General features: G+C 47.2%; 4 protein-coding genes across 4 annotated transcripts; all 4 read left to right on the top strand.

Annotated features, from left to right (window-relative positions):
* Positions 1 to 2,514: 2,514 nt before the first annotated feature.
* Positions 2,515 to 3,518, top strand: EPUS_00101 (uncharacterized protein; the record flags this gene model as incomplete). Its single annotated transcript, XM_007789131.1, has 2 exons — positions 2,515 to 3,361; positions 3,424 to 3,518. The coding sequence occupies 2 exons, from the start codon at positions 2,515 to 2,517 to the stop codon at positions 3,516 to 3,518; spliced, it is 942 nt and encodes a 313-aa protein (XP_007787321.1).
* A 7,258-nt stretch (positions 3,519 to 10,776) lies between these two features.
* Positions 10,777 to 12,482, top strand: EPUS_00100 (uncharacterized protein; the record flags this gene model as incomplete). Its single annotated transcript, XM_007789130.1, has 3 exons — positions 10,777 to 10,859; positions 10,913 to 11,606; positions 11,661 to 12,482. 3 exons carry the CDS (start codon positions 10,777 to 10,779, stop codon positions 12,480 to 12,482), a joined length of 1,599 nt encoding a protein of 532 aa, XP_007787320.1.
* A 679-nt stretch (positions 12,483 to 13,161) lies between these two features.
* Positions 13,162 to 14,574, top strand: EPUS_00099 (uncharacterized protein; the record flags this gene model as incomplete). The annotated part of the gene is made up of 1 exon (XM_007789129.1): positions 13,162 to 14,574. The coding sequence occupies one exon, from the start codon at positions 13,162 to 13,164 to the stop codon at positions 14,572 to 14,574; it is 1,413 nt and encodes a 470-aa protein (XP_007787319.1).
* A 507-nt stretch (positions 14,575 to 15,081) lies between these two features.
* Positions 15,082 to 16,846, top strand: EPUS_00098 (uncharacterized protein; the record flags this gene model as incomplete). The annotated part of the gene is made up of 2 exons (XM_007789128.1): positions 15,082 to 15,394; positions 15,453 to 16,846. 2 exons carry the CDS (start codon positions 15,082 to 15,084, stop codon positions 16,844 to 16,846), a joined length of 1,707 nt encoding a protein of 568 aa, XP_007787318.1.
* Positions 16,847 to 18,690: the final 1,844 nt, after the last annotated feature.

Below are 18,690 nucleotides of genomic sequence, written 5' to 3'. Positions count from 1 at the left end.
ATCTTCAAAATTGACTTTGGTAATCCTCGCGTACTCTGATAGGCTATCCATCAAATCAAACAAAGTAAACCGAGGCCCTGATTTGCTTTGATTATTTAATCAAAAATCATAATTTGCTTTGTTTTACTAGTAAATTATCAAACTGAGTCAAATCTCAGTAAGCAATATTTTTCTAGGGATTTACTTGAATTCTCGTACAGTTCGAGTGTCCGCCAAGACTATTATTATCCTATCGAGAAATATCCAAGTGCCAGGTCAAGACTTTAGTTTGACTAATTTGCCAAGCATTTGATTTGATTTGATGGACACACTGGCGCCGTTCTACGATGTCAACTTCACCTAATGTGCTGCATTTCTATTCTGGTCTACTCTCCCCCTTTCTTATTCTTCGTCCACTTCTTCCATTGCTGATAATACCATAATTGGTATCAATACTGCTACTAAGACCATTATTCGTGTTCTACCTTATGCTGGTACGCAAGAACTCCGAAGTTATTTCCTGACGGCGCACAGGAGCATCTCATCAACATGCAATTCGAAGCCTCTACCTAGTGCTTGCTCATTGGCGTACTGTACTATTCCGAGTTCACCGAACGATCGTGATTTTCACAGCTGTGGATGTGAAAGTCCGTTTGGTTCAGTTCTTGGTTCTATTTTGCATCAACGCTCTAAGAGTTTATACGGATGTATGAGATGTCGAATACTGATGATGAGGCGAAGCTCTTGTTGTCGGCAATATACAGGCTGAGCTTTCACCCACTTGCAAAATACCCTGGCCCGTGGTGTGCTACCATTACTGATGGGCACACGGCGAACCATCTGATCACAGGTGACCTTTATCTCGATCTCTGTAGACTGCATGGTGATCACCGTAAGGATCCAGCTACCATAGACGGTCGGCAATCAATGGCTCATGAAGACATCTAGGAAATTTGTCCATTTGGAACCGATATGGATTTCGTTCAACTCTACGGCCGCGCTTCGAGACATTTATGCTACCACAGCCAATGTGCCCAAGTCGCAGGTCTATAGGTCATTTAAGCAATTCTTTAAGGATACAGAGATGCCAATTGTCATCAATCGTCAAATAGAGCATGTATTCAAGCGTCGCATCATTGCTCAAGCTTTGCGGCAAAGTTCAATAATTCACAGTATCTATCAAATCAAACAAAGCAAATTTCAGCCCTGATTTGTCAAATCGAGTCAAATATTCGTAAACAATATATTATTATCAAGGATTTACCACAGGTTCAATCTCACCAGGATCATATGTCCGCCAAGACTACCAATATTCTATCGAAACCATCCTTAAATATTCGAGACTTTTCTGCCAAGACTTCAATTTGACTAATTTGTCAAATCCACGGAGGCTGATTTGGTTTGCCAAGCATTTGATTTTTGGGGGGTTCATTTCCGTCTAAAGAAGAGCAAGTCCTGAAGAACATAGGCTACCTCTGCGAAATCGTCGCTGAGCTGGACAAGAGCGACTCTTGGAGTACTCCAAGGGACATGATCAGAGCGGCCAGATATCTTATGTCAGATTCAATGGGCGATTTGGCTTTCAGTCGTGATTGGAATCCTCAGCAGTCATCCAAGAACCGATGTCTCGCGGAAGACAGTCCTCTAGGCACTGCTGATATACACTTGACGAGTGCACAGCCACTGAAAATGTCAAACAACCAACGCCAATGAACTTGCAACTAAGGATCGATTCGTCGGTATGCACTAGGGCTCGATGTTGCAATGCAAGCCAAAAGAACAACAGATGATTATGTAACGATAGTGCTGCACTCTGGCTCTATAGATGATGCGTAGCTTAACCTGGGATTCTGTAAGAGTTACAGGAATTTTGGCCAAGAAAATGGCCACCTCCATTCGTGCTTACGGCACTACATTGTGAGTCTGCCATCTGGTGAAGTGAGATGCTCCTGCATTGTTCAGCTTTCACTGCCCACCTGGCCAAAAAGGCATGCATTGCTATGCATAACAAGCTAAGAACACAGGCATACCTTTATGCACGGCCTGCTGCAGCTGTACTGATCCGAACGTTTTGCTAACCGTTTTTAGAAGTACCCATACAAATGCCGCACCAACGTATCGTGGCAAGTTCTCATGAGGGACTTTTTATGACACAATACATTTATATTTATGATATGCATAGTTGGTCCAACCTCTGCGTGGCATCTGATTGCCCTGCGGCTCGCACAACCTAGCTGCACTCTGGCCATGTGGAATCAGGGACCAGGGCGGTCGTAGAGATGTACTAGTAGCAGCAATATCGGTGCCAATGAGTACACTTGCACGTTGTGAACCCCGTCATGATAGCATCACTTTTCTGGGGCCCCTATGACTTTTGAGGAAATTATCGCTGACGGAGTACTGGGACCTGATGCATTCTCGGTACTAATGAGTAAACTTGTCCACTATAGAATCCGTTGTGATGGCATTACCTCTCTGGGGCCTCATACTTCTCTGCTTGCTCTGATACTAGTTCTGATCGAAGTGGATTGAGCCATGGCTTCTGAACTCTGTTTTCGGGAAAAGGTACATGTTGTGCCTCCCTTCGAAATAGTATTTCCTTTAGATCGCGAGATCGCCATGCTGAAGTTTAATTTGCACACTCTTTGGCTGTTCACACGCAGCGACCTGAAGGCCGTCTTATTCCCAACCATCATCTTTGCGACATGCGGAGCCTTGTCGGGAAAAATCGTCACCACTAAGGAGGACGTCACCATTTCAGGTGTTCTCAGCCGGTTGCCGCTCGTTGCTGTGTGGACCTGGGTCCATCTGCTTGTCCATGACATTGCAAATCAGCGCCTAACCCCCGGCATCATAGAAGACAGAATAAACAAACCTTGGCGGCCGTTACCAGCTGGTCGTATTACCCAAGATCATGCAAGCAAACTGCTTCTTGTTGTTACCCTAGCTACCTTCGCTATATCCTGGCATCTTGGAACCCTGAGGGAGTCAGTTACACTGGTGGTCCTTACCTGGATATATAACAACCTTGGAGGAGCAGACAAGCACCCAATTCTGCGCAACGTCCTTAATGCCTGCGGTCTCATCTCCTGCAACGCGGCTGCGACGGTCATTGCGGCGAGTTTGGGACACACATCTTTCACACGGAATGCTCACGCCTGGTCTGCCATTGTCGCTAGTGTCATTGCCTCAACGATCCATGTACAAGACTTTTCTGATTCCAGCGGAGATGCTGCTATTGGGCGACGATCGATTCCATTGGTATATGGCGATGGACCGGCGAGGTGGTCTATTGCTGTCCTAGTCACCACCTGGTCCTTTCTGTGTCCTTGGTACTGGGGGCTGAGAGTTGTCAGCTATATTATGCCTGTTGTGATAGGGGGTATGATGGTACTGCAGATTCTGTTGAGAAGAGACGTCCGCTCTGACTCGCTCTCTTGGAAGCCATGGTGCATTTGGAGCATGACTCTGTACTGCTTGCCTCTGTGCAGATGATAGGTCTGGAGGCAGGTGTGGACAAGACCAGCTTGGATGAATAGAAGTAACCCCTTGAGTTGAGGATGCCCTTATTTTGATGTCATGTATCAGCCACACTGTCCGTGCAGAAATACGTATAGTCTCATTGTGTTTTAGCTGTTGTGCATTTGTATTAACAATACAATTAAAATAAGCCATTCGATGATATGTGACACTAAGCTTACCACTATCCCTTAGCCGTCTTAGATATAGCGTAACCACTCATCAAAGGCACAGCATCCTTTCAGCACTTCTGACTTGATCTCATGTTCTCTCGGTAATGCTAGGAGTCCGTGGAAAATAGGAGTGTCCCATGTACGAGGGCAAAAACGTGGTATGGCGCTTGCGTACGCAGTTCCGAAAGATTGACCAAAGAATCTTCTTGAAACCAAATACCATCCATGATCGGTATCCCAGCCAGGATGTCCAAATTAAATGCTTAGCAAATCAAATCAGATCAGCGCTTTCGTCAAAGCAAATCGGCCTCCGTGGATTTGACAAATTACTAATCAAACTGAAGTCTTGACAGAAAGGTCTCTCTTATTGTGAAATAGTATTTTTAAGGACATTTTCGATAGAATTATAATAGTCTTGGCGGACACACGATCTGGACGAGAACTCACGTAAATCCCTAGAAATATCTTGCTTAATAGGTTTGGACTGGATTTGACAAACCAGTCAAACAAAGCGATTAAATAATCAAAGCATTTCAGGGCCTTGGTTTGCTTTGTTTGATTCACCCTGATCCCAGGAATAGTCAGGATAGGCAAGATGGACGAACACTCCCGCCCACTATGTGTGGAACGTTGCTGACTAATCAACGGATTAGTGTGGAAATAGCAAGTTGTTCTATCTAATTCAGTGCGAAAAGAGCGCATTTATACGTACAATTCTGCGATTCCAAGTGTCACGGAGTTGACATGGAGGCCTCCTGGGGCCTAGATGGAGTCGTGGTCCGACTCTCTCTAGGGCATCTGGATAAGGATTAATATACTATTCCAACTGCATTCAAGTAACTTTGGTTTAATTGGGCGTAACTCTTTTGTGAAGTTGGATCACTATCTCATGTGTCACTGAATGAGGCCCACTTCCTTGTTGTGAATAGCAATCCCGCGATTTAGTGTCATAGTTTTGCTGTAGCGTTAGTACTGGCAGGGGTCAAGGTTACTGTTCGTAATAATCATTTCTTTAAAATACACGATTCTAGCTGTCAAATGTTGAATAAGTTACCATACAAGACACTTGTATGAAGGGCCGAAGCTTGGCGCCAAAATTTATGAGACTTCTCAGATTCCTGCTATGCTACACAGCTATTTAATAGGGGATAGGGCGCCCATTTCGCTCGTTTAGGGCAGCTACTCTATCTGGCATTGTTGAGATAGCCCTATTAATCTCCTCAATGGTTATTTTATCCCACTCCTCCTGGATAGCTTGACGCAGCACAGCTTCTTCAAAGATAACCCCCCTGGACTTCAAGCGCTGCTTTATTATCCTCCAGATAGTCTCAATAGGATTGAGATCTGGCGAATTAGCAGGGTTCATATCTCATTTGATCCCTAGAAGATCCTTGAGTGCTTTAAGACCTTTGCCCTTGGTACCATAAGGCCCATCATTATCTTCGATTAAAACGCGATCCTTATCCCATTCAGGAGCGACGATTTGCTCTAGAATAACCATATAGTCAGCTTGAACAAGCCGTCCCCTTATACCAGAGCCAGTATAGAAGTGGAGCTGACCCTTGAAATTCCATCTAATAACGCCATACACGTGTACGGATTGGTTTTGGCGCTTCAACTTGAATTAGGTCTTTGAGAGAGCATTTCGAGCTTCAAAACCCTTTCGACGATGAATTCGAGCTTGTCGCTGCAAGCAAGCAGCAAAATGGGACTCATCATATCATCGAAACTTCTTAAATGCATCTAGTTGCCAATATCAACGTTCAAATCCCCATATAATTCAGGCTTCAATATGTGCTTGTGAGAGCATTTTTTTCTGTGCAGCCATATAGGTTCTCACACCAAAATCCTTCATATTTCTTTGAATTGCACGTTCGGAGCCATTTGCTATACTAATAGTCTGTGCCACCCTAAGTGGCTTGACGAAGCAAAGCCAAAACTGGCATCTTCAACGGCCTCAATAGCTTCACATTCGTGTAGAGCAAGTACTCGTTTTCGGCCTCGATTATGGATTTTCTCGCTGCTGCGCGCAGTACCCTCTTTTATGATTCGATAGCCAGTTGCTTTAGATACATTATGTATCTTAAATAACTGCGTACGAGGCAGTTTGCCAGCTGTGTGGCGTGCGTCAGCAAGAAGGCGCGCACGGCGCGGCGTATCAAGCATCGTTTTTAGCGTTCGTGAGGCCGCAGGAGAAGGAGGATCTATCGAATAAGACTTTCGGCAGACGCGTCGTCTGTTTCCTCGTTCAGAATCCATTGTTCCCTTAATTTGAGTGAGTATTGGTAGAGAAATAGGGGAATGAAGAAGGGGGGGAGAGGAAGGGGATGTGAGAAGTCTCATAAATTTTGGCGCCAAGCTTCGGGCCTAGAGTCAAATGTACAAAATAAGGAGTCCGCCAAGAAGTTCTGTAGACGAACAGAAACGCAGAAGAGGATGCGAAGGAGGGTCTAAAACGCGTCAAAAATACCAGTATTACTCCGTAGACATACTGAACTCCGCAGGAGCAAAATGAGCATAATTCAATAGAGGGATTTGCAATAGACGCTTCATTAGGCATTTCAATAGTAATTATCAATTTGGCCCTAGCTGTGAGCTATCTTCCTAGCCGCAGGGAACCTCGTCAGGAGTCGAAAATGTCGGTTAATTTACGTCCTACGAAGCGTACATTACAAACGTACGAAAACGTACCTCAACGCCTGGTTGGCAGAAAGGAACACCAGTATTTCAAATTTTTGGTGTGCTTTTTGCCAAGTCTACAGCCCAAAAAATGAAATTCGAAATTCCTTATGCCAAGAGTTAGAACACTAAATCGCGGGAGTACTATTCTCAACAAGGAAGTGGCCTCATTCAGTGACACAGGGGATTACTGTTGTAGCCACTCGTAACTAGGCAATTAAGTACCTTTTCTACTTCTGATTTCACAGCTGTCACCAGGGTCTTTGGCAGGAGTGTGTGCATCATCTTATACAGTGCTTTCTTGAGGCTAGTATATGAACATTTTACACATAATAAACCCACAGTCTCTACAAAGCCGCAGAATCACTACCCGCTCTGCCACCATCCCTCATTCTTTCCAGGTTTCATCCCTCCAACCAAGCTCAACCAAGGCAATCCCTCCTTTTGTTTCACCTGTTGACCTTTCTACAAGTTTTGCAAGCGATTTTCCCAGTTGATGTAAGCTTCTATACAAATGTCTTCCAAGTCCGCCTCTCCATCATCTAGCGCACCCGCTTCATATACGGGTATTCTCTGGTACCTGATCAGATGCACAGACTAATACCTATTGCAAAAGTGTTGCAATTTCCTTAGTGTATGCTTCGGGACTGCTGCTGCTTGATCTATTTGTACTGGATCTATAGATATCAAGTAGAATGACAGAAAACTACATTATTCGGTAGACATAGATCTGTTGCCCTACAACTGAGCATATTTTCCTATTTTCGAATTCTAGATTTGAGAGATTAAGTATTCGAAGTTTTATATATAAGTATACTTAGTCAGAAAAAGGCTCTCTTGACATAAAATTAATACCCGAAGAATAAAAAAAAGGCCCAGTTACACATTAATATAAATATTACAGTATCTAGATTCCTAAATGGTTTTCTGTAGCTGTTTGAGCGAAACAGAGGAGCAGTAGCAGCTCTGAAGCATGCGCCAAGGAATTGCAATACTTTTGCAATGGGCAATACTACACTGATCGCCGTAGAGGGATTGCTTCCCTACTACTAGTGCACCACAAGAGCCTTGGTAGGAGAAATGTGAGTCTAACCATGGTAGCCTATCAGCGCATATCCTAAGAGGACCAAGTATCAGTACTTCACGCGTGATCAAAGTTTGGTTAAGTCCACAGACCCAGTTTACTGTATGCAACAGACATGTTGTTCCGGCCCCTGGTCAAACTTGGTTCAGTGCTCGACCCACAGGTCGCAGAAGTTGAGTCAGCCTTATGATTTATTTCCCTTCCTCCTACGGTGCGGTGTATCTATTTGAATCAAATTGAGTCAAATAAATCAAATCAAATGCTTGGCAAATAACCCAGATCTGTGCTTTCGTTAGATCAAATTAATACTTTGAAATATTCAAGATTATTTTTAATGGAAAAAAAAGTCTGGGCGGACTCCGTCTGGAGATGAGAATCCTCGACAGTCCCTCCTAATAAAACATTGCTGATTAACATTTGACTTAAATCAAATGGGGGTCATGATTTGGTTTCTTTGAACTTTGGTCACAATTTCGCTTGTTTTCACTTCATTTTGACAGATTGGCCTTCGATGGTTACTCCGCAAGGAAAGTTTTGAAGATCCCTGTCCTCCTAGCCCATTCGACATCGTGAGGCTCTGCGAATATGTTTCAAGGGTTACAGCCAATCCCCCGCGTTTCAGACAACTGCTGCTGCTGTCATGTCAACGCTCGCGACTATTGCAGACAATTCACCCAGACGACCTCTCGATGGGTGGTCTCACAGACAAAGTACTCTTTGGGAATCTGTTGAGGAAAGCGATGGCCTTGTCAAATCTTCTAGCGAGCTCTGATCGCTCTAGACTTACTGGCAAATTTACCTCATGACGCGGTTTTAGCTTTGATTCACACGCGGCTCCTGGCATTGGCGGTCGCACCGAACATGAACGAAATCATATTGCACCGCTATGGCATCTTTCGAAGCTCACGGCTTCAACGGCTATCACTCCCACTGCTAAGTGATCGCCCAATACCCAATCCATGCATCACTAGAGGTTTCCAAGCACAATGCTACAGTGTGGCATGTCAGCAACCGAGCCTCGCGAACTCGCTACTCTCACTAAACTATTTCGAAATGCAGAGCGAGGTTTTCCTTCACGCTACCAAAAGCATGGGTGGTATTCGAGAGAAGTCAGTGGAGTTGCTCCGCTGATGCATAGATCTTGGTTAGCTAACGCACCGAAGGGAGCCGCATTACTTGCCACGCCACAGCATCGACACGTCGGTATTCTATATACCCACTTGATCTCCAAGCTGCATATTGCCAGAGCGTCGAGTGCCAAAGACTCCTTTGTCGGATATAAGAAGCCATGGTCAAGTGCATTCCTCTCACTGGTATTCCCTCTATCATCGAGGCCGTGCTGTCTGTGGTGGAAGTAGAGCGCCCTGAATTCAGATCAAGGTTACACCTGCTTGAGGTACATCCATCAATTGTCTACTTCGCATATAGCAAATGACTTCTTGTAGTGAAAACTGGCAAGCCGGCACAGCTAACTATGATCGTGCCCGCAAGATGATCAACACGATCTACTGAAATAATCACTGGGAAGTGAAAGACGGCTTCAAAGCTCATCGAGAAATAGGTCAGCACCAAGCAATTTGTCGGATTCAAGAGAGATCATGACTAAACTCCTTCCGCCACCCGGCCCGGCCTCAGCGGAGTTCTCATATGGCCTGTTCCTTTTGGGGGACCGCGTCTTGAAGATGGTGGAGTCAGAGATGGTCATTTTCCGACTACTCTTTGTCGGAATCCTCGCGGGGCAACATTGTGGCACCAAAGGGGCTGCCTGCGGGTTGGCAGAACCAGAGATGAAGTTGCTTCGATCCAGAGAGTCGCCGAGACAGTTGCGCGATATGGTGGGAGAATTCTGGACAATATCAGAAGTGTGAACGACCTTGAAGACGATCCATATAGACGCAATGATCAATCCACAGAGTCAAAACCCAGTTGTGTGCCCACCACAACACATTGTAAGCTCTCGAGGCTCCGCTTACTGACCGCCAGTCAGACGTTACTCCAGTTTCAAGCGACAGTTTCTCAGTGGAAGTATCTTTCTGTTTGTTTCCTGTGGCGGTAAGAGATAACGTGGCCTCTCCGCGTGTGTTGCTGATATCACTAGCACAAGACCGGAAGCCGAAGGTGAAGGAAAGTGGAAACAGCGTGACTGCTCTCATTCAATCAAAAGAAAGGAATTGAGCTCCTCCCACTGTACAATGATATGCGCATTGCTTCCCGAACATGGAGAATATCCGTTCACCACTGGTGTGCCTCTCTTCAGAAGTCATGGCCAGCGGTTGTGGTTGCGACGCACGGTACATACCCATAGGCACAGAATAATCCTCAGTTGACTATATTCAGGACCGCCGAGTTCACGATTTCTGTAGTCAGACAAGTCCCATTGGCCTGCATTGCAGCAAGTGCTTCTCCAAGAGTTGGATTGGATGGGACATCAAGATCGATGGTCACTGGGCCCGAGCACGTACTCTCAACCGTGATTTCTTTGAATGGAAAGGCTGGACCCGGACTGCTCTCTTGACCGGCAGGAAGTTTCAATTGTTGAATTCCCTGTTCCAATCTAGGAGCTGCTTGGATCATTGTAGTCCCATCCTCAATGATTATCTGGTAATTCATTTCGCATATGATACGACATTAGGCATATCTGCTTCCTACTCTGGAGACTGCTTTTCGAAAGCAAGCCTCTGAAAAAGTCGAGGGAGACCCGCCTTCTGCACCACCATTTTCACCACTCTAGCACACCTAACCCTCTAATTGATATAAGACTCAGCATCAATCTTCTCCACATCCGCTTCTACTGTCGAGCCCGCCAGCCCTGATACCTTTAAGGCATCATCCGGCATAAAGTCTGGCTGGGTAAACAATCTCGCGCCAAAACTCCTCTCGTTGATCTTGCTTGAGTCGGCCAACCTAGACTACATTTTAGGCGTGCATCTGGTGACAGTAAAGGGGTTGCCTCCTACATTCTATACAGATATTACTAGTAGTTTGACCGTTGACAGTGGTGTCACCCTGGCACATCGTAGGACTAAGTTATGCTCCCTAAATGTGAAGCAACGAAGGCGACAATTCGACAGACGCCGTGGAATCTAGTCACCATTCAGGGTGTTCCAGGTCCAATTCCTTACAAGCAAATTGGCAAGAATCTCGAGTAGAAGTAGATTAGCCTCGGAGGAGATTGTAAAAAGGCGATGAGATGCGATTCGTCGTGACTTCACGATATATGCTCATTCCCGATTGGTTCTGCCGGGACCCCTAACTAGTACTCAACTTCTGCTAACAAACTAGCATCACCATTTTTTGCAGATCCGAAAGCCCATTGAATAGCAGTGGCCATCACACATTGCCATGGCCGGAAGAAATGTGAAGACGAAGTCTTCTATGCCGCTGGAAAAATCCATTGAGAGGAAGAATGAATCATTCAATGAGAAGTCTGTGATGTTTGTTTCCTAATGCCCGCAATTGCCAGCTAACCCCTATTTAGGACTACCAGAGCAGAGCCTCGAGCTCCTCCACCTCAATTCTCTTTGCCTTTGAATGTTGCATTCTACCTGTGCTTGCTATCTCACGTCCTTGCTGCGGCTTTTGCACCTATTCAGGATTGTGATGAGGTTTTCAATTATTGGGAGCCCTTACATTATCTTAATCATGGATACGGGCTGCAGACATGGGAGTACTCTCCTGAATTTGCCATCCGGAGTTGGTTCTACATTGTCATCCATGCTATTCCTGCTAAATTGGGACACCTCTTGGGCAGATCAAAGAGCTTTGAGTTCTACTTTCTTCGAACCATGCTGGCCATTGTCTGTGCTGCCACGGAGACGCGCTTGTTCTCAGTCATCTCCCGTACACTGAATCCAAGAATTGGTATCATTTATTTGATTATCGCTGCCTTCAGTCCGGGTATATTCTACGCATCAGTCGCTTATCTTCCCTCGACCTTTGCAATGTATACCTCAAATCTGGGCCTGGCTGCTTTCATGGACTGGCGAAGTGGACCAAAAACAGCTCAAGGGATCATGTGGTTTGGTATCGGTGCCATTGTTGGTTGGCCCTTTTCCGGCATCTTGGTGGCCCCGTTTGTCTTCGAAGAGATCGTTATCTGTCTGTTTACAGGCCAAGGTTACGACACCTTCAGGAGATTTCTCGACGGTACCGTTCGATCTTTAATCGCTTTGGTATGTCATTTCTCTGGATTACCGGCTATTAGCTTACAAGAGCAGGCTTTACAGACTGCCGTGGACATTTTCTTCTACCATGGCTTTATTGTTGTGCCTGTGAGGCTTGTTCTTTACAACGTGCTTAGCGGAGGCGATCGAGGCCCAAACATTTTTGGAACCGAACCATGGGATTTCTACTCGCGTAACCTGCTGCTGAACTTCAACGTGTGGTATCTACTCGCTATTGGTATGGGGCCAATGCTGTTCTTGCAGTATGCTTTCCGTTCTCAAGCGACAACCAAACAGACGTTGCTTAGAACCGTCATCATGATCACGCCGTTCTACATCTGGATGACTATCTTCACCTTACAACCACACAAGGAGGAACGTTTCATGTACCCTGCCTATCCCTTTCTGGCACTAAATGCTGCCATTGGTTTCCACATGATCTTAACCTTCTTAGGGTCAGCAAATCCGAGAGAGCTGGTAGGAAGGATTCCAGTGCAGCTTAAGCTTGCGGTCGCTCTTCTCACTGTTGTTCTCTCCATCAACGTTGGGCTACTTCGAACCATTGGAACAGTCACCGCGTATCGTGCACCTCTGCAGGTATATCGAGCGCTCGAGGCTCCGGGAATGGCAAGACCTGGTGAGACTGTATGTCTTGGTAAAGAATGGTATCGATTCCCTTCATCACACTTCCTCCCCAACGGAACAAGGGCGAAATTCATCAAAAGCAGTTTCTCTGGTCTGTTGCCCGGTGAGTTCAACGAGGCCAAGACAGGTTTTGGCGTCTTCGCGGGGACGTGGCTCGTTCCAGCTGGTATGAATGATTTGAACGAGGAGGATCCAGGCAAATATGTGAGTAGTCATGTCCCTGCCACGTCACTCTACTGACCTTTACAAGGTCGACATAGCACATTGTACCTACCTAGTAGATTTGTACATGCCAGGCTCACAATCAACGAAGTCCGAACCACATTATCTCACGGATGATAAGACCTGGAAGAAGACCTCTTGCGCACCGTTTCTCGACGCATCACGGACTGGCCTCCTTGCGAGAACAATCTGGATCCCAAATCTTCCCATCATTCCGAAAAGGTATCAGCGTCAGTGGGGCGAGTATTGTCTACTCCGGCGTCGATGAGGATTGTTATGATGGATTTATTCACGATATCAGACGACACCTGAATGGGCGGCAGATTGCAATGATGCAGTACAGGACTTCTCACCGATCATGGAATAGCCGATTGTCAAGATGGCGCTATCGCTGGGAAGGGAAATCCTATCCACGAATCTCTAGAACCACGATTGGCGCTTTTACCTTGACCAAGCATTTTGAACGAATTTGGCAAATTTGTGTGGAGATAGTAGTGAGCCAGGGATTGTTGTTCATCCCGCACCCGCTTTCTGGTCTTATAACCCAGTTGTTCCTCAATAGCATACAATAGCCGGACTGGGCAACAACACAGCCAGTCAGACATCCATTGCAAGCCTTCAGAAATGCATGGATCATGTTGTTTTGACGTTCAAGAACTACTTACACTCTAAACGGTCCTGTCGCGTACCAAGCAGAATGTCGATGGCCTTAAAGATGAAGGCCTGCCAGGAATGGCTTCAAAAATCCATCAAGCATGCCATGGAAACATTCTCACCCCATATCAATGATTTAAAGGATCACCTATCGAGTAGCACAAACCTCTCATACCCTCAGGCGCATAAATTCTCCAAACAGCTTAAGGATCTTGCTTCGCATCCTCATCTAAAACAAGTTTCTTATAGCCTTCTCCTTGTTGCTGTCTGCATCTGGATACTAAGTATCCTCGTTACCCGCCGCTGGCTCTCTCGACCGCCCTCGCGTCCCTCTACGCCGTCCCTAGAAAAGGCACCCCCATCATCAACACCTTCCAAACTTAAGCCTGCTACTCGCCAACCCGGAGTATGGACACCATCTTCCTTCGTCACTCCTGTGGCAGAACCATATCCAGGTTGGTCGATCGAGAATACAAAACCGCTCCCATACCGCCCATTTCGTCATGGTCCTAAGTACTTCGTTACCATGGGTCTCCGCTCTCTTCCTTCCTGGTCAGACTGGATTGAGCTGGATAATCACTACCCCCGTTTTCACTCTGACAAAGCCCGTCGTATCGCAGAACGTGGTGAGAAGTGCTGTAAGACGGCGCCCGAGGCATATGATGGTGCTGTTGAACTGCTCGAAGAGTTTGTGAAGTACCTGCCGGCTAGATATCCAAGTTTGTACAGAAGGACAGATAGTGGAATGGATAATCTGTGGTCTGGTGAAAGTTTCAATATTATCGAGAGGCCGCTAAAGGAAGATCCAATGCAAATGGCTGCTCGTATGGTTCAAGACGACCTAGCCATCATGTTCGAAAGGCCCGATGGACAATATTATCTTCTTGCAGGTGCCATTCTTCTCGCCGGATTCTGGCGGCTGGAGGACAAATTTGGCATGCCGCTATCTGAGATCCACACCTCAGGTGATGTACCCCAGTTTCGCGAGAAGCTGGAAAGGGGCATGATGAACTTCTTCAGGAGGGTCAAGCCTGAAGACCCTGTGCTGAGGAACAATTACTTCCTTCAGGTTGATGATGACCTTGCCTGGAGCCATTCAATCGGCTCGGAAGACAGCCCTGAAGTTGCTTGGAGTACCGCCGAGAAAAACAAGGCGATTGAGAATCACTTTTTCCGTTCTGAGCGGCAGTCTCTTCGCCGTCTGCCCAGGTCAGGTGGCGTGGTATTCACAATCAGAACCTATTTCCATCCTATCACGGAGATTGCTGAGGAGGACTATGTACCTGGAAGGCTAGCGAGCGCCGTGAGGAGTTGGGGAGATGATGTATCGAGGTACAAGGGAAGGGAGAGGTATCAGGATGTGCTCCTCGAGTATTTGGATCGTAAGCATAAGGAACAGGTGGAGAGGGGTTTGGATTTGGGTCAAGAAGAGGAGAGGTGTGCATATCCCTATTGAGCAACGGTTATGGATGGAGAAACGTTTGTTGTCCTGGCGTGCCAGTGCTCTTCCACTCGTGAACAGCAGATCCCAATTTGAAAGGCGAGATGCTTGAGTGGCCAACTAAGCCTGCCTCGAAACTGTAGATAGCTTTGCAATAGACTTGACATACTTGTGATTTGTTCTGTGTTCACGACAGTATGTATATGTATATGTGATCCTCGGCTTCGTCGTCGGGTGGGTTACAGGCCTACCCCACAGGCGACCGGGCTCCAAAATCCCCCCATTGATTCAGTCTTTCGAACAAACCTCACGGCTGCCTAACTCGTCTAATACGCTGCGAGCATTAAGCTGAGGGTTGACTGCCAATCATGGTATCTCCGCCGTCCACGATGGTGTCTGCGCACCAGCACATCTATATCTTCACTTTTCCACTGGGTCGAGGCGAGCTAATATGTCATGACGCTCTCCATTCTTGCAACGACTTCAGCAGCTAGCGACTCGCCTCATGGACCATCTTCCACCATGTCACACAATTCGCAGGCAGTCTACAGTGCACATAGCGATGCAAGCGATTATGGCGACTTCACCGTAGACGAGCAGGAGATCCTCAACGGGCTCCTTGCAAACATTACACCAGAGTACACTACCACAGATGAGCCGTTAGAGTTGACAGACATTGAAGACTATGAAGAAGCAAGGGGCGTTCGTCTTCCAAAGACATTGGGCAAAGAGTTATGGACTCCTCCATGGATGCACCAGCGTCCACAGGCCGAAGTCGCACCTCATATTACCGTGGAGGATCAAACATCACGCAACACTGGCTCCGCCACGACGGGTAAATAGGTGTCTTTCAGCATGATGGTTTCGGCGCTGACCTGCTAACCAGCGCCTAGTCGACTCTGCGGCTCAAGAAAGGAGAGCTGATCGCGAGCGTTCTGCATCCGTCGACCGTCAATCCGATGCTTCGAAGCCCGACACACGCTCACCCATTGAGCGTTTTCGCACCAAACCCAAGAAAGCGCTCAGCGTGACGGATCTAGTCAGTCCAGCGTGGTGCGAGCTACAATACTTTTACACGCTCTCAAAACATGGTAAAAAGCGCGCCACGCCTGCGATGAGGCAGGGGACGAAAGTACACAAGAAATTGGAGGATGAGGTCCACACAACTGTACCAGTAGAGATCACCACGAAAGAAGATAGTTGGGGGCTGAGGATCTGGAACATTATACAGGGACTTCGAACGTTGCGGGAGACAGGCAAGACGCGCGAGCTCGAGGTGTGGGGTGTGGTTGATGGAGAGATTGTCAATGGGGTTATTGATGAGCTAAGCTACGAGTGTCAGGACCCTGTATTTGCAGAGCAGGAAGCTCAACGGCTAGCCAAAGGACGAGAAGCAAAGGACGAATTACCTGAGAACCAAACAAGCATAGTTGACTACTTGCTATCGTCTACTGGCGGAAATGGCAAGACTTTCAGCCAGCTAGGTACAGGGATAGAAAAGAGCATGGAGCCACCTTCGATTTCTCAACCTGTCAACAAGAAGCTACAGCACCCCAGACAGGAGGACAAGAAGATTTATATCACCGACATGAAGACCAGAAGTGTCAAATCGCTCCCATCAGCCCTAGCAGCCCGTCCCACGGAAATACAACTGCAGCTCTACCATTCCATGCTCAACTCCCTTGCCCAAGACAAAGTGCCACTCTCCACTTTCGCAGAACGCTACAACTTCGACCCAGCAGTCCAGTTCTCCGATTCTTTCATTACCCAGGTGGGAAGTCTAAACGAGCAGTTCTTCGACGCCATCTCCTCACAACCCCAATCCGATGATACTGCTACCGGCGCAAGCGACATCCCAGCCTCAACCCAGGATTCGATCGACATTCTCCTCAAACACAACACCATCCAATCCCTTTGGAGGTTCATGGTATCCCAATTCCAGGAAACGCTACTCCTTGGTCCGATAACCTCTTCCTCCTCCTCCCTCCCCTCCCCGCCACACAGCGAGACCGATCTCCCAACCCGCCTGTCCCCGCTGCTAACAGCATCCTATATCCACTCCTCCACTCATACACACCTTGGTAACAAATTCTTCACCTACTCCCCCTCCGACCTCTCAACCTACATCTCCGACGAGATGGCCTGGTGGCGAGGTAAGAGGAAAGCCCGGGGCGTGGAGATCCAGGAGGTCAATGCGAAGTGTACGCGATGCGAGTTCCTGGCGGAGTGTGAGTGGATACGCGACAAGGAGAGGGAAGTTAGGGAGAAGAAGAAGACGGCAGACTGACTGTCTTCCTTGTAGGTTGCGTAGAGGGTGATAGAAGAACTAAGAAGCAAGCAATTCTGGAGAATCAGTGTCTGGTCACCGGTTTACAAAGCCTCTTGCAAAGTTGGCCCTCCTCACATGTAGATTGACTGGTTCTTGGGGTAAAGCAACCATTACGCGTCTGTTGACACCCTTGCTCTTCTTCCCTGTATGTAGGAGTTCTTTCCACCCTACGAACTTCTACGCACAATCGCGGGACTCATAACTAGTCATGATTTGACCTATTTAGAGCGTCATTGAATTATATATACTTTACCTTCCAGAACACTGTTGAGTTTGCTCAAGCCACGCTCGAGCTGCCATCTAGGTCTAAGTGCCAGCACTTCCGCTGATTCTATGTGTGAGGGCTCAGCTGAGTCAAATCCACCGAGTAGTGGACTCGGGGTAGCACAGCGCAAGGCCTTCTACGGTCGTATACAGTATTTTGTCATGTTAATATTATATTTATTGGTCTCAAGCGCGGACAAGCCACGTATCTTCCAACAGAAACCCCACTCTTTCCTCGGAGTTTACAGGAGATGCTTAATATAAGGACTCCACGACAAGGGAGGGATGTTTTAGCGAAATCTCTTACAACATAGACTTTGATGCTCTCTTTCGTGATGCGTATCAAAGGTTGACCCGGACGGAATTTTATTACATCGAGCAGAGAGAGTCCGCCAAGGCCGTCTGGCCGGTGCACAAGGAAACGGATGGGGAAGTAGAATGGGAAGCCAAAGCTCTCTGACAGCCGAAGGGTACACCTGACCAGATTCCACATGGTATAGAAAGGCTCAACCGGTGTCTCCGTCTTGTTGTACACGGAGGACAAGTAGTCATGATTTGGTAGCATTTCACTGCGGAAGTGCGTTCGGATCGGAAAGACCCCGTGATTAGCCTCTCCACTGGGGTTTGAAGGTAGTAAGTCTAGGATTGAAAACATGTTCGATGGTCGAGTTGATCTCGAGGTAACTACGAAATGAGTTCTCTGGCGCCAGTTGCAGACTCAATGACACCAGGTTTCCCATGCATCGAGTTGCACAGATATAGAGTAGAGGTTCCAGCAGGGCCCAAGCGGTGTGAAGCGTTTCCATCAGCTGAATTGTCGGAACACAACCTGCGGAAATACTATATCACATCTTCGCTGGTAGTAGCCGCTGCCGGTTATGCCTCCTGCTCAACCCACTCACTCATCAACGTTGCCATCGGCTGTCCTAACCACCCTGACCCCCTCGCATCTATTCAAGTAGCTCAAATAGGATGTCTGCCACAGCTTGAGCAGACTAACCACGCTCCTGGCGAATATGTTCTGTATCCTTCTTCTAGCAACACTGCCTATGTCATCTCCAGAGAGTAGGGGCTTGCAATCCCAGAAAAGTAGGTATTCAAAGACTGGCGTGAAGACCACATGCTGCACGATGATCTTAGTGGCTATGGACTGAAAGTCGCAAGATGCCTCAATGTTCGCTTGCCATCGTAAGCCTCACCGCCGACGCCTGTGCTAGCTGATCCCCGATTAAAGTATACAAGAAGCAAGCCGCATAACTGAGCCCGGTAGGGAGGGTTCTTGCTTTGTGTGATGCCACAACATAGACTTGATGGCACATCATTTAGATCTGTTTCGCGATGTGAAATTTGTCTGGGTGCCATGGCGGGAATGATTTACACACGATCAGTGTCTGTTCTTCCAAGTGCTGTGAGATGTGACGTTCTCGGGTTTTTGGAAGATTCGCTGCGTCCGCCAAGGCCAGAAATTCGGACCTTGAGGCTTTCACACCAGCCCTCAAAATTCCAGCTCGGTTAACATATCTCAGAGTCTTGTGCGT

Source organism: Endocarpon pusillum (assembly GCF_000464535.1).
Source record: "Endocarpon pusillum Z07020 unplaced genomic scaffold C734253, whole genome shotgun sequence".
Lineage (NCBI taxonomy): Eukaryota > Fungi > Ascomycota > Eurotiomycetes > Verrucariales > Verrucariaceae > Endocarpon > Endocarpon pusillum.
Note: the sequence above shows the minus strand (reverse complement) of the source record. Positions and strands in the feature narration are given on the sequence as shown.